Source organism: Periplaneta americana, chromosome 9 (assembly GCF_040183065.1).
Source record: "Periplaneta americana isolate PAMFEO1 chromosome 9, P.americana_PAMFEO1_priV1, whole genome shotgun sequence".
NCBI classification, from domain to species: domain Eukaryota; kingdom Metazoa; phylum Arthropoda; class Insecta; order Blattodea; family Blattidae; genus Periplaneta; species Periplaneta americana.
This window is the reverse complement of record NC_091125.1, coordinates 75,127,423-75,144,021: the sequence shown is the minus strand read 5'-3', so window position 1 is coordinate 75,144,021 and position 16,599 is coordinate 75,127,423. Positions and strand designations below refer to the sequence as shown.

Here is a 16,599-nt window from a genome sequence, read left to right as displayed (position 1 = left end):
GCTTTTGTACAGTATTCATTTATTCATTTGTTTATTTATTTATTTATTTATTTATTTATTTATTTATTTATTTAATTTTATTTATTTATTTATTTTAGTAGGTTATTTTACAACGCTTTATCAACATCTTAGGTTATTTAGCATCTGAGTGAGATGGAGGTGATAATGCCAGTGAAATGAGTCCAGGGTCCAGCACCAAAAGTTTCCCAGCATTTGCTCATATTGGGTTGAGGGAAAACCCCGGAAAAAACCTCAACCAGGTAAATTGCCCTGACCGGGAATCGAACCCGAGCCGCCTGGTTTCACGGTCAGACGCACTAACCATTATTCCACAGTGTTTACTGTACTTATCATAGGTAACCATCCACAGTTTCATCTGTAAGTTCATTTGTCTACTACAAGAATCCCAATTCACAAAACATTTTATGTAAACATATTAAGCAAGAACATCTAATTGGCAACTGTTTATCTATTAAAAAATTGTAACAACTGTCCAGTTCACAACGACTTTACGTGAAACAGTAAATTAACCACGAACATCCAACAGATCACTGTTTATCTGGACTCACTCTCGTCTAGGTAACAGTCCCATTCACAACATATTTTATACACTACAGTAAATTAAGCAAGAATATCTACAGGTCATATTTTACCTGGAGTGACACTCGCCTGCTGTACCAGTCCTGGTTCACAGTGTCCACAAGTCTCCTTTCCTGCATGAATGTGACAGAGAAGTTTGGTACCTCCAACTTGAAGCAAACTCCCATGAATCACCTCAAATGGATCACTCTCTTGTTTCGCCACTGAGAGACGTTTCCCATTCAAGTAGGTGCCATTACGACTACCAAAATCTATCAAGTAATATTTCTCTGAAGTCTCATCAAAAGTGAATTTAGCATGATGCTGAAAAGATAAAAATTACATACTCAGAATGATCTGACATATATACAAAGCAAACACTTTCTTAATAAGAATAAAGAAAGGAAAGATCAATTCTGCCTGTTGTCTCCTTCTTGAGTATCAAATTACTTAAATGTGTCAGTAATCAACAACAGTGTTCCCAGCTTTACTCCTTTCTAACAGAAGCTACACTATGGATTTTTATAATTATTGTCATCAGATTTGAATCTCAAATATCATAGCAATCGCTGATGAATGAATACATTCATTCTTAATAATACAGTAAAATCCCTCGTAACCAAATAACTGGCAATACCAAAACAACGGCACTTTCGGGTACACCCAAAAAAAAAGTTTAAATCTGCCATACTGTCACAGTTTGAGCCGTCAGTTTTGCCACATTATGAAGTTCGCACAAACTTTCATTTTCAGTGAATATTCGAACCTAAAATTAGTGTATTATTTGTGTTGGTGATGTGCTTTAATAAAGAAAATCCACACAGTTTTTACGTTTATTTAGTTATGTTCGGGCCGTCAATGTTGCCACATTAGGAAGATCGCACGTACTTTCATTTTCAGTGAATATTCGAACCTAGAATTAGTGTATTATTTGTGTTGTATAATGTGTTTTAATAAAGAAAATTCACACAATTTTTATGTTTATTCTCTTATGAGCACGTGATACAGAAATAAGCTTCATATTGTAACAACAGAAAATGAGGTAAATTCATTGGCATGATATATATTCTATGTGTTACGTGCTGTCTCTTCTCACTTTATAGATCTCTTGGATATGGAACAACAAGTTTTGATGGTGAAATCATTGCAATAAGTGAATGTCTCAGGAATCTTCTATGCCACATCAATAAATTTAGGAATGCAGTTATATTGTCAGACTCCAAAGCAGCTATTCTATCAATAGTCTCTAAACACACACCTTCATCTCAAACAGCAGAAATAACTAAAATGCTCTCTCAATTAATATCACTCAATAAAAGAATTGTATTCCAATGGATACCATCCCATTGTGGAATCCTGGGAAACGAGAATGCGGATGCTTTAGCAAAGAAGGGCAGCACTGCTACTTACAGACCTGTTACTAAATCTACGTATTACTCTGTGAAGAGATTTATTAAATCTACATACTTAGACTTCAACACACAAAATTTGATAACTCAATCCCAAGGGAAAAAATGGAACTCTCTGCATCAAAATCCACAGTTAGTTCCCGATTTACCACGAAAATCGTCTGTAGCTGCATTTAGATTGGCAACAGGTCATGATTGTTTGGCCAAACACCTGCATAGAATTGGAATATATCAGTCCCCTAACTGCCCATTGTGCAACTCAAACCAAGAAATGGATTCGGAACACCTCAAAATCTGTGCTTCAGTGGCTGGTCATGATAATATCTTTGAAAAATATTGGAGTGCAAGAGGTCAAATGACTTTATTGTCAAACGCCTGGCATTAGAAAACAATAACAACATATTCTACTATAATGACATTAATAGTAATTACCAAGCTTAGCATTTTTGTCACACTGAATTTTCGAGGAATATAGCCTTGTAAGGAGGGAGTTCAAATGTCTGAAGCTCACTGAAGAAGTGGCGGTACAGTAGGCCTATGGTGAATATAAAATATAATGGAGCATATCATGACAACACTACAACTTAATTTTAATGGTTTGCACAATTGAAACGTTTTGAACAAATATGTTTGCCACGGCACTGATTACAATTCATTTTCAAAATTAATAATCTGATAATAAATATACAACAGAAGTTTTATACATATATACAAACAATAATTTACACTTATTTATTGAAATAACTACTACTACAGTGACAAAAATTATACATTCTAAGAAGATGTTATCATTCCTTACACAAAAATAAAATGTTACCATTCCTTACACAAAACTAATCATTTCCAAATTCCGAAATAAACAACTGCAGTGTAGATATTGATGGTGGCATTTGTCTCCTGGTGCACCTTCTCTATGACTGAACGGAATCACAATGGACATACGAACATATGTAATAACGTGCGCTTCTACATATCACAAGTCAGAACTCAAAGAAGTCTTTGCTTGTTTCTTTGACTGACGTCATCAATGTACTAGGAGAAACTACTCCATCCAATATAGCTCTTGTTACAAACATGCAAAGCCTGGTAATTATATATTTGAAGTGCATATTTGAACACATTTTTGCTCATACTTCCGTGTTTCAGTCCCCTCCCTCCATATACAACTCAATTTATATGCGTAACAGTGTCTAATTTTAATACAATATTAAAATCTGGTTTGTTCATTTGCTTGTTTATACATATAGGTATCACTTCACATGAATAAAACTATCCCATTCGTCAGTCATTCCCGGCACACTAAGGAGATCTTTGTGCTCTCGTGTGCCACACCACTGATGATGTCTGCTGGAGTAGCAAATGAAATGTATGGTAGCAACAGCTCCAACAGATCACGGCCCTTTAGCACAGATAACATTGATTCTATTATAGCCTAGTTATTGTAAACAGTGTACTATTTATTACTTTAAAATAAATAAAACTGGACCTTATTGCTCACTGACATTATATAAACACAAGTAATAATTAATGTTTAGATAAAATGTTGGTTCATGTCAACTTTAATAAGTGTCCCGTTTTTGTATTTTGGAATTCTGGTACCCTATAATATAGCCACGTGAGTACGAAACAATACAATTTTTTTAATACAATGAACTGCTCTTTATGGTTCAGAGGTGACAGAAATTTCCTTAAATATTTACTTATGCCCATAGCCATGTAAAAACATTCATTGATACAACACTGGTGATGTAATAAATAAGCAAATACTGTAGTCTGAGTAGATCTATTTTTTGCATAAGACCCTTCAGTTCCATTTTGTTTGTATTAACCTTTAAATCACAAAACACAAAAATTACAAAAGGAAGCCCCAAACCCAAACATCCTATGTCACCTACTTCATGTATGAAATGAATTAAGTGCATTTACTTAAGAATATTGAGATAAAGGCTGCATGTGAATAAGTGAATAGATATTATAAACTTACTTTGCTAATATTTATATCAGGAATAGGAACAGCATGGTCACCTTCTCGGCCCAAAGTTCCACCAGTGCAAGGCACCATGAAGAGAGTACCAATTTTTAGCTGTTCAATGTTAGTCTCTTTGACAATGATCCTAATACATGGCCAAGCTTTAGCTATTTCTGTGGAGGAAGAAAAATCACATTTCAATAGCATTAATTTACACACTTCTTAATTACAACATTCTGAATAAATTAATATGCATAAGTCAAGTCAATAGCAAACTGTAATACGAATCATCATAAAATAATATGTCTGCACAAGTGTGACAAAGTTGGTTAATTCGGTGACATATGCAGCAATACTTCCATAATAAATGTTTTATATTACAGCTCTCAAAGCAGTCATTTAAGAAATGTATTGTCAGATACATGACAATGTCTGGGACTTTTTCACCAAGAATATTTTCCTTATTCATCAGATCTTCATATCTCCAAATATTTCTCGCATCTACTGTCAAAAAACACCTGACAGAAACACACTTTGAAGATCATAATGACGTCAAGAGCAACACAACAGCAAGTTTAAAAGGTACTAGTATATCACAAAGTGGCTGAAAAACGTTGCAATGGGTTTAAGAAATGCTGAAATATTTGTCTAGCATTCCAAGGAGATTACATTGAAGGAACTCCACACACCAGATTAATTATAAAGTATATATTAGTGCAGGGCTGGGCAGCAAGAGAGGATTCTACTCTCTCACGGGGAGCCATATGATTTCTCTTCATCCCCTTTCTTCCCCACCGAATACCTCGCAGCGTTGATTCAGTAATGGATGAATATTAAGTGTCCCCGTTTAGAGTCTAGTTCCACTCCTGATGCCCAATCCTGTATTAGTGCTTATTTCGCAAGTTCACGAATCTTTCTTTTCACAGCTCGTATGTCTTTATTTGTTGTTGTTGTTGTTATGTTGTTGTCCAGTGGGACTTGGGGATTGTTCATTTATATCATCTTCCCTCCTGCTTTCCAATAAGGTCCTACTATTTTGTTTGCTATGTAATCCTTCAATTACATGTGCAATATCAAAACTTAAAATTAATATCCACCAGCTATATCTGAAAACTATCACAAATTCAGAAACAACCAAAGTGAAAATAACATCTCCAGAATTTACTGCAATTAATTCAATGTATATCCTTATTAGTTAGATATCATATATTTCAGACTTACAAAAAGGACTTAGAATATTAATACATTGTAGAGCAGCTGGCTACGGACTGGAAAGTCCGGGGTTCGATCCCAGGTGGTGACAGGATTTTTTCTCGTTGCCAAACTTTCAGAACGGCCCCGAGGTTCACTCAGCCTCCTATAAAATTGAGTACCGGGTCTTTCCCGGGGGTGCCGACCACACCACCTCATTCTAGTGCCGAAGTCATGGAAAGCATGGGGCTCTACCTCCATGCCCCCCAAGTGCCTTCATGGGATGTTACGGGGATAACTTTACCTTTTTTTTTATATGTTAATAACAGTAATATTATAAAAGAAAAATTTTGCAGTTATATTCACGGTTTTGCTCAAAAGCTGACTACAATATTTTCCATCTCGTTCAAAAACAGATATAGATGTCTATTCTGGGGTTTCCCCATGGCTATGAAAAGTAAGGTATAGGTGTTCCTGAAGATTTGATATTGTAAAATAGTTTCTCATTACCTATCACCTTCACCTTCGCCTTCTATGAGAAAATGCTCAATATGTTTGCAATTAGGTCAAAGAGTCGCACGATCAAACAGAGTGAAAACAATGAATTTTAAGAGTGACAAAAATTCGTGCAGTAGACTCCTTCAAAAGGGAAGTAGATCTGTAGATCTATATAATTTATAGCACATAAAATGTCTGTGATTGAGAGAGATCCACGTAACATTACCAGTAACCAGCTCTGTATACATGTTTCTGCACAAATGATAAAACTGCAGCAGCTTCTGAAGTTGGAATCAAGACAACAGAGACCAGATCATAGCTTATTGCAACAACTTTGAAGATCTCTAAATTATTCAAAGGCGCAAAACAGAATAATTAACAGTGTTAAGATATTCAGAGAAATACATACATGCAACAAACTGACGTACATAAAGGTTACTCTGGAACTTAAAAGTGTCTCTTCTACTGCATTATCATGGATAAATGTTGGAAAGACAGTGGAAACGGAAGTACACAAATAAAAGTGCCCGAACACTGTGTTTGTCTATTACTAATTCCACTTCAGTAAGTACACCAGGATCTAACCACTGCTTCTTCCTTTGGAAAGCTCATGTAATAGCCACATTATATTGCACAACATACACGCATAAATTTAGCAAACTGCATGTTTACATGTGTTATATTTTATTCACACATACATTTACTTGAAATGTGACTACTATGTGATCATTTTTAAGGGTGTGATTTCTTATATGAATCTCAATTGTTTTTCTCGATATAAGTAGTAATTTTTCTAAGAACTACAACAGTGACAGCAATAATTACTAACATACATAATTTTTCTGTAGTAGACCTATTCCTTTCACGAAACAACATAATCGCTTAATATTTTTCCTCATAAAGTAATGATAATGTGTGTTGGTTTAATTATGGCAGAGTAAATTGAAGTACCTGATAAAACCTATTCCAGCACTATAACCATCACAAATTTCACTTGTAACTCAATGAGATTTGAAAGTGGGATTCAGAAGAGAAATCCAATGGTCCAACCATTCAGCAAAGATGAATTACTAAAAAATACTTAACTCTCATATACTGTATTTTTTAGAATTTTCTTTTTTCAATCTAAATTACCTAATTTTATATACTAACACTAGTATATACAGTGAATCCCAAAAATCATTTCTGTGTTTCTGTTGGCCTACCAGCAATAGGTCTCCCAAGCTACCACCACTGCTTGCATCCATAAATCACAGTGCTTCACTGGATTAAAACTTACATACAACTTTAGTAAATTTTAATGTATTTTAAAAATTGAACATCCCGGTTTCATGACTAACCAACTAAAGATGCCGAGTCTACCATTCTTACGAGTTTTTCTCCCCTTACCTGCAAGGCTGGGGAATGTTAAGCTTGGTTTATCACTCCTGACTGGTGTTTATGTTATCTTTTAGGCATAAGCTGTTATTGTGTACATGCCAAGAGAGAAGAAATGAGGGAAAGAGAGATATAGATCACCATGTGAAAGTTGCATAGTTGAAGAATCTCCATTCCCTGAAATTAGCTATGTCAGTCTATCTGCAGTAAGGACATGCAGTGAGTCAGATAAAAATGAAATTAGCTATGTCAGTTTACTTGCAGTAAGGACATGCAGTGAGTCACATAAAAATAACTGCAGTTTATTATGTTGTGTTCTATTTTGCAATAGCTCCATATTCAGTGCGAGAAAATGTACATATTTTAAAACTACATAAGGAAAAAGAAATTATGTGAAAGAACAAAAGAAAACTTTAGATGTAAAATTCCTAGCCACCCAGTTCTGTTATAAAAACAATACTACATTTAGTTAATAGGTTTAAGGAAACAAGTTCTGTGAATGATGTGATGGGAATTAAGTATCACACAAGATGACAACAGTTTCAGTAGCTACTGAATCCTGGGTGAATACTCAATGTTATTAATATAACATAGTACATAAGTTTTAATCTGGCGAAGAGCCATGAGTTTGCGGGTGCAAGCAGAGGTGTTGAGGAGATTTGTCACTGGTCTTCCAACAGAAACACTGGGAATGTTCCCTGGGATGCAAGGAATAATGCCAAATCCATACTGTACATCATCAAATATATGAAAAAAAAGGAAACGAAATGAAAATTACAAAAAATAAAATAAAATATATTCGTACAGTTTACTTATATTAAAATTTAGACATGACTTTTTACGAGAGCAAAGCAAGAAGTTAGAATTATAATGGCCTACATTGGTAAAGAGCCACAATATAAAAGTGAAAAATACGAACAAAGTTTAATGTAAGTAAATCACACTTAATATCAGGCATTTAAAATTAATTAAGGTTTACTAGATTTGGTGCAAATACCTTCATGGTCAAAGATCTTCTTGGATCCTTATAGTCAAACAGGAATGGGAATACATACAATGTAGAATTCGTTAGTTTTGAAAAGGGATAATAGGAAAAAGTAATAAATAACACGCTTAAATTTTTATTAGAAATAATTGGTAAATTTTGTCTGGGCTACTCCCATTCATGAACTATATACTGTAAACATACAACACAGATTTCTTACTTGTACTTCTATTCTGAAGAAAGTCATAATAAGGATTTTTATTATGATTAAAGAAGAGAGGACTGAACCTATCAATCTCAGATCTAAAGGTAACCACTAACCCATGAGGGAAAACTTAACTGAAGTAAAGTAACTTCTATTCTGTATTACTTTATTTTTGGACTTGTTCAAAAAGTGTTTCTTTATTCATAAATATGCAAACAAAACCCCCTGAGAAATCTATTGATAATATAATAAAAGACCAGCATTACCCTGCTCAGCATCCATCTCATGCACACTGCTTGCATCACTACAGCTCGTCCCTTCGTCCCCACTGCTATCAGAGCATTCTCCTTCCTCCAGAGACTCTGCCCCACTGTTGTCACTGTCATGTTTAACTTTTTTACTTTCCTATAATACAACAGTAATGAAAATTTAATCAATTACCTAGTGCATTCCTTCTACACTGTTCCACAGATAACTGTGAAAGGCCGAGCACAAGTTCGTCCACTGCTTCCCCAATCTGAAAAAGGAATAAACTTCTTGCTAACATTCATTAACATGTTCATAACATCCCCAAATATAAATATTCTACAGATCTCAGATCAGGCACTGCTGAAGTCATATCTCAATGACAGTTCTAAGGTGAAAAAGTGACTTGCTCTTAGAATAATATTGAGCAAATATCTCTCTTTCAACTCTATGATGATGATGATGATGATGATGATGATAATAATAATAATAATAATAATAATAATAATAATAATAATAATAAAAATACAAGCTTAAAATGGCGATAAGTGACATTCTTACCACTGTAAAATCGTAATGTAGCACTCAATGTTCGGAAAAAAAAAACACGCACACGCACACGCACACACACACACACCAGTGGCGAAGCTAAGGTGTAAATATTGGATAGGCTAAAAAAAAAATCTGCTTACCTTGTATCTTTTTTATAGAGCATATGTTTATCGGTTTTTCTATCAACATTTTTTGTGACACAGATCTCACAAGAAGATGACCACTCATTTTCATCCCCAAACAGAATAGAGGTATAATAATATAACTTTTTTGTCTCAGAGCACCCTGTTAGCAAGGATATTTCTTATACCATGAAAATTGAAAATTTCTATTTTGTCTTCCTCAATCCTCTATTTTAATATGTAAATGTGGTGTCGATTTCCTATCTTTGTAAGCACATTATGTTTCATACAATCAACTCGAAAACAGTTTCTCTTTTAATTCTCCAAATTATGATCTCAATGTTCTCTCAGAATGAGCCATTTTACGCAAAATATGTATTTAAAAAGCATGTGCACGTGCACACACACACACCACACACTTCTGATTAAACTAATTCAACACTGCAGTGCTTTCAGAGAACACCAATGTAGCGCAACCTAATATTGTGAGGAAAGGCTAGCCTCATTTAGTATGAAGAGGTAGTAAATCGATACCCCCTCCCCAGTTCCCCCTCAAGCTTGTGAATCAAGGTTTAGAGGCTTTTATTACAAGCCTCGCAGCTCGCACTACTATCTTCAAATTGGAATGACTGCCAACAGTGAACTTAATATATTGTGGCACCCGTCTGGAATGTTCTGGTCGAGTCAGGGGCTTGCGCGCGCATCTAGCGAGAAGAGCAGGGAAATGGAAACACGAACCCCTGACGCTATCCGCGGTACAGAGCGAGGAAGGGAGAAAAGCTACTACGATTGGGCGAAAGTAAGGAAGCATCGAGAAGCGGATCTCTCTCTCGCGACGATTGTGAATCCACGCAAATCGAAGATTCCAGAAGTTATGGTGTAATAAATAAAAGCGCTAGTGGGGACAGTCAGTCTTGAGAACAATCAGTCTTGAGTCTTCAAGTCTACAAGTGAGTCTTTGAGTGAGCAAGGAAGCCGCCTTCCAGACAAATTACAAGACTCTACGCGAAGTCAGTCATCCCCAACAGAAGTGGAGTGAGGCTGACGTCATATTTCCCCTGCAGGCCTGGTCTAGGAGATCAAACATTCTTCCTACAGTTGTTTGATCTAATACCAAAAGGCTAGTGGCATTCTGAAGATCTTATTGTAAATGTCTGGCTGTAGCAAATGGGGCTCTTCTTCATTGAATGATGTGACGGTTCTGTCAATGAGTAGTCTTACAATTTGATCCATTACCAAGTCTTCTGGTTACCAAACCTCTCTCTCTCAAAATGACAAAGTACCCTATAAACCACACCTCGAAATATACCCAACAAATATGCTATCTCAATTTGACATTCACCTCGATGTTGTAATTGGACTGCAAATTCAAACTGATCCCTTGAAAGATGATGCTTCTCCAGGTTAAATAAAAAAGGGTTGATGAAAAACAACCTTGTTTAGAACACATTTAAAAGTGAAATTAAAACTTGGTATGTGAAATCTTGTGTAGCACAGTTTCATTATTTACGAAATAAACAACTGAATTATGTTTCAAATTCTTGTTGTTGTGCAACATTTAGTTGTTTTCATAGCTATGAAAATGAGACTGCACAATTTGTATGAAAATGTTATCTGGAGTATTCCATATTGCAATATACCTACTATATATATATATATATATATATATATATATATATATATATATATATAGGACTTCTTCTAGACCTAATAATAGAGAAATATACAGGGTTGAATTCCAATGTTATGGGATGTCAAACCTTCACCACCTAAGGCAACAGTGAATGTCATAATGACAACAGATAACATCCATGCCCTAGGTGGGATAGGAGTCCCTATGCATGGCTTCCATTGTGTGTCTGTTTAATACAAAATCAAAAAAATAAAAGAATAATAGTTTCAAATCACAATATGGTATGATAACTTTTGAAAGACAAATTACAAGACAACAATACGGTATGAAAGGTTCTTGAAAGACAAATTACAAGGCAAAGTTTATGTATTCAATATTATTATTTATGCAACAGTATCATCATTAACAATCAGGATTTACATGAACGTCTGAAACAAAATAAAGTTTATTAAACTTCTTAACATCTAGTAATAATACATTAAAATTTATTGTGTTAATGGCGTGCATTTGATAGTGAAACCAACTTGCATAGGTATTCTCAAACTGCCAGTCTGGCAGTGATGAATTCCATTTCTGAGATGGAGAAATTTGTAAGATACGATTCATTATTCTCGATGACAGGAGCAGAGGTTGAGTTGAGTAACATATAGGTATTACCACGGAATATTCACAACTTTTCTACTATTAGATATCAGAGAATACTACAAGGATCTAGCTACCTACGTATATATAGTTCAAAGTAGAAACAATACAAACAAAATGCGAAGGCTGTTGAAAAGTTTGCTTACAATATTAATTAAGCACATTTTATAAGGCTCAGAAGAACCTGTATTGTACTTGGATTCTTTTCATCACCTGAAAAATCTACCATATTTGGCTGGGTCTGAACCCATGATATTTGAATACAAGAGCAAGCTTAAACCACTCGACTATTGGGAACATTCCAATCTTTGACAGAGAAAATTCTCTTCAAAATATGTGACTGGTTCTCAGTCAATAAATTAGTATTAAATTGTAACAAAACTAACATAATTAAATTTAAATCCGTCCAAATTCAACCTCGCCAATTTCAGCGCAATGATTAACATTAGGTCCCTAATAGAAAAACAACAACCAAATTTCTTGGCTTACAAATCGATAATGTGTTAAATTGGAAAAATCATATTAAAGAAATTACCCTCAAACTAAATTCAGCATGTTTTGCTATTAGATCTATGCAAAAATAGTATATATCAATACCTTAAAAGCAAAATACTTTGCATACTTTCACTCAGTAATGAGTTTTTGAATAATATTCTGGGAAAATTCCATAGATAGTAACAGTATATTCCTACTACAAAAAAAAAAAAAGAGTAATTAAAATAATAGTAGGTGCCAAATCTAGTGAATCGTGTAGGACCATTTTAAAAAAACTACAAATAATGTCCTTGGCTTGTAAGTATATTTTTTCAATAATAATCTTCCTTGTATGTAATCGTAAAAACTTTGTAACTAATTCAACAGTTCATAGCATAAATATGCGTCAAAAAATGAACTTTCATACTCCATTGGCAAGTCTATCATGCTCTCGAAAAGGAGTACATTATATACTTACTTACTTACTGGCTTTTAAGGAACCCGGAGGTTCGTTGCCGATAAGCCCGTCATTGGTCCCTATCCTGAGCAAGATTAATCCAGTCTCTATCATCATATCCCACCTCCCTCAAATCCATTTTAATATTATCTTCCCATCTACGTCTCGGCCTTCCCAAAGGTCTTTTTTCCCTCCGGTCTCCCAACTAACACTCTATATGCATTTCTGGATTCGCCCATACATGCTACATGCCCTGCTCATCTCAAACATCTGGACTTAATGTTCTTAAAAATTTAGCCCACCGCTTAGCAGTTGACAATGGGACTCCAATCTCTCTGGCCGCCATCGACGCAGAATAACCTATGCGAACCAGGTAATGACTTGTTAACAGAGTTGTTGCCTCACTGCCATCTTCAATCGTAATGACAAGACAGAACGTTTTATTAATAGACAGGAGTATTCCTTGGACGAGAGAAGGAGGTTTATTATTTATTAGAGTTTGGGCATATTCTAAGAGATGACGCCACATAAATATAGGTTTCCGAGACATATATGATGGCAAATTTGTAATTGAAAAAGAAGGTTGTGGGATCGTTTTGGCATAATACATGGTTTTCCTGTTCATATTTGCTTCTGTTGATTTTGTCTTTATCAATTTTATTTTTATTTCACTCTTCAGAGACATTAATGTATCTAGAATCAACATATTTTAGACTCTTAAACAAAATACAGCAAATTTAAATGGTTTAATTATGTGTTACCTTGTGAACTACGGCTTTAATGAGACGAGCATGTGCAATGTTATGTCTCTGAAATTTAGAAATTGTCGGCAGCCCATTATTTTTGCAGTTAAGTGTACATCTATTATCAGCCAGTATATCTCACTTGACGATATGCGTCATAGGAAGAACAATTGTTTGTATACATCTGAACTCTGATTAGTGTAATATGTACCTAATCAGTGATGTATGCAATGGAGGGGGAAAGAAACTGGCCACCCTTATGCTTATCTCCTGGTCTAGTTGCCTCATAAGTGGTGCCATGTTGGTACCACTTGTGAGGTTCAGACCTGTCTTCAGACAGCTAAACAACAACAACAATAAACAATACTTACTTTCGTACTTTTGTGTTTGTTTTTTCTCTTATTCTCTTGCTCTTCACTTTTTGCAGGAGAGTTATAATTAACTACAGATGTACTCGAAGCAGGAGGAACATTGTAAGTCGTTTCTACTTGTGAGTGAAATTGGAAAGCCTTGCTTTTAGCGTCATAATAGTAATAGGTGCCTGAGTTGCCATCATAATACAACCCTAATTCCTGAAATCATTGAACACAAATATAAAAATATTATACTGTTATCTGAAGTTATTAATACATTTTTATTATTTAATACTGTGAGAAGCAAATATTATGAATGTATATAACTTGAACAAATTAAACAGAGTGATAGACAGACAGAATCTTTCTTCCTCATCGTAATTAAGATCATCTGATGCACTTTGGAGGATTATGTTTCATTGCATACCTCATCCACATAAATTCATGACATTTAACACCACTTCATGAATATTTCTGTGTTGTATTAAGTATTGATACTAAAATTTTGTGTTGTACTGGTAGACTATATTGTAAAACTCTTCTATGTATATTTCAACTAGACTGTGACTTATTAAGAATTTTTTTTTTTCATTTGACATGTTCCATATTCTAGCTGTGAAGCAATGTACGAATACCATGGAATGTAAATAAATAGAATACAATACAGAACACTCCAAGACAAGCATAATTTTCGTAAATCAACTATTCAATTCCATGTATTTATATTCCAGTTTAGGATATTAGGAGAAGATATGTGAGGAAACTGTTTCTTCCATCCCTCAGTGCCTTTAAATTACAGCATCAGTGATGCTCATGTCTTCTAGAAAACAGTAATGTCAGTATTTTTACAATTCACGTTGGGAATCATTCAAATAACTCTGTAACTAATTAAATTACGATTCAGTAGTCTATATAAAGTCATATAGACTGAAAACTTTATCATAATTTAATTAGACAGTATTTTTGTCACGATATTTAAATACCTTCTATTTAGCAAAAGAAAGAATTCAGTGAAGTGGGATAAATCTAACAGACTCTTGATGAGGAATTTTGTCTGATAGCTGAAGCTGAAGGAGAATCTTCACACACTGGCTGTTTCTAATTTTCATTTCAATTTGCAAGACTTATCAACCCACACTCCTGAAGTCAAATTTGCAATGTTGTCAAAGAAGTTAATAATTAAAATAGATATATAAAGATCTCCAGCAAACAGGGATAAGGGATTAAATGGCTTTAAGCTGAAAGCACAGTACATTTAAGTTATGTTTTTCAGGAATTGTTACAAGTGAAGACAACAAAATCTCTATAGGTCACGATGCTGTCAGAAAATCAAGAGATCAATACGAAATGCAGTGACACTGACAGCTGCACTTTAACCTGTTTTGATTTTATAAACAGTTTCACATGAAATTTTAGACTTAATGGTGATTGTGTTTATAGGAAGAATCTAGAGCTACCAGCATGTGCTCAGAACACATTATACTCTTTCACTAAGCATTTTACATGAAATGATACACAAGAATTTATTAAAGTACTATCTTACACAACTTTTTCTGTTCACAGATTCTCAGTCATCTTAACACTACTCCTACTGCGAACTACAAATAAGTGCCCTGCTTGGTACGACTTGATGTAAATTTCTTCTATTGCTGGTTCACACCCACTAGTCAGCTCACTGGGTCCTGAGACACCAATCTGGAGAGAGACGTACTCTCTGTCTCTGACCAAGCTTTTGTTCTACTGCAAATTTTCGGGAGTGTACCCTGGCAGTCTTCATTAGGAAACCTACTTCCAACTTCTCGGGTATTGGTTTGAAACCCGACAATCCTCAAAAGCAGACTAATCCCAAATCCAGCTAAGTCACTTCAACGTACCTGCTAACTTCAAATATTCTACATTCTTTTCTCAATAACATTCCCGACTTTAATTCAACATTCATTTCGATTTGCCTTGGTAACTAGTTTCCCATCGAGTACCTCGTGTTTGTCGATAACAGGCTATACCTGCAGAATACTGATAGCAACAATGTATGTGCCCCTCTCTGTGGTCGTCAATTGCCGACTACGCCTACTTAATCATCCCCTTCAGTGGTCATCAGTCGTGAGCCATGCCTGCTAAAACTCGATAACTGAAATTTCTTCTCTAGGTCGTCCATTTCGGACCATGACCACAGAATCTCAATAAAGAGAACCACCCCAAACTCTGTTTCTGTATCTTAAGTTCTCCTGCCCTTCAGGGCAAGAGTTTTCTTCCACATTACTTACTTACTTATGGCTTTTAAGGAACCCACAGGTTCATTGCCACCCTCACATAAGCCCACCACGGTCCCTATCCTGTGCAAGATTAATCTAGTCTCTATCATCAACATCTCTCAAATCCATTTTTATATTATCCTCCCATCTACGTCTCAGCTTCCCCAAAGGTCTCTTTCCCTCCGGCCTCCCAACTAACACTCTATATACATTTCTGGATTTGCTCTACATGCTACATGCCCTGCCCATCTCAAACGTCTGGCTTTAATGTTCCTAATTACATCAGGTGAAGAATACAATGCGTGCAGTTCTGCGGAGTCATACAGCCACAAATTATTACCGCAGTTTTCTCCCACATTAGTGCAAATAAAGCACAATGAATATATCTAAAAATAATTTCATTTTTCTGTTGCAAACAAAGCCTATATCCACCATGTAACATAACACATAAAAGTTGAAATTATTATTTGAAAGGTGAAATAATAGTTTTTTGAGACCAAAAAAAAAACGTAATTGTTGTTATAAATCTCTCCATTTTTCATTTACGAAAAAATATTCAATTTCTAATTCACAACAGAACAGAGAATCCGAGTTCTAACTACATATATATTTTCAAATGCATATATTTTTAATTTTGAGAATTCCTTCCATAAACAAACATCACATTCCAGACTACCTAAGAGGCAGTGCTATTTTCAGGATAATTGGTCATGACTGTTTGGCTGAATACCTACATAAAATAAATATTAATTTTTGAATCCACAACCTGCATACTTTGTAAAGATCCAGACTCAAGTGATGAACATAGACCATCTACAAAGACAAATGAAGACGTGTCATCACAGGTAGTTAAAGGCATTACTGGGAAACCGGAAAGAAAATGAAAAACACCAATTCAAAAGTCATTTAAGC

At 34.9% G+C, this 16,599-nt stretch overlaps 1 protein-coding gene across 2 annotated transcripts in view; it reads right to left on the bottom strand.

The window, feature by feature from the left end:
- The window catches only part of LOC138706125 (angiogenic factor with G patch and FHA domains 1), a 238,925-nt gene that overhangs the window by 217,351 nt on the left and 4,975 nt on the right, over positions 1-16,599 (bottom strand). The window contains exons 3-6 of one of the 2 annotated variants that reach the window (XM_069835111.1): positions 13,454-13,654; positions 8,655-8,730; positions 3,973-4,130; positions 654-903 (exon numbers count right to left, since the gene is read on the bottom strand). In XM_069835111.1, the coding sequence (XP_069691212.1) occupies positions 654-903; positions 3,973-4,130; positions 8,655-8,730; positions 13,454-13,654 (685 nt within the window). Of the gene's footprint in view, positions 1-653; positions 904-3,972; positions 4,131-8,479; positions 8,619-8,654; positions 8,731-13,453; positions 13,655-16,599 lie in introns of both variants that reach the window. The other variant, XM_069835110.1, reaches the window with a different exon arrangement.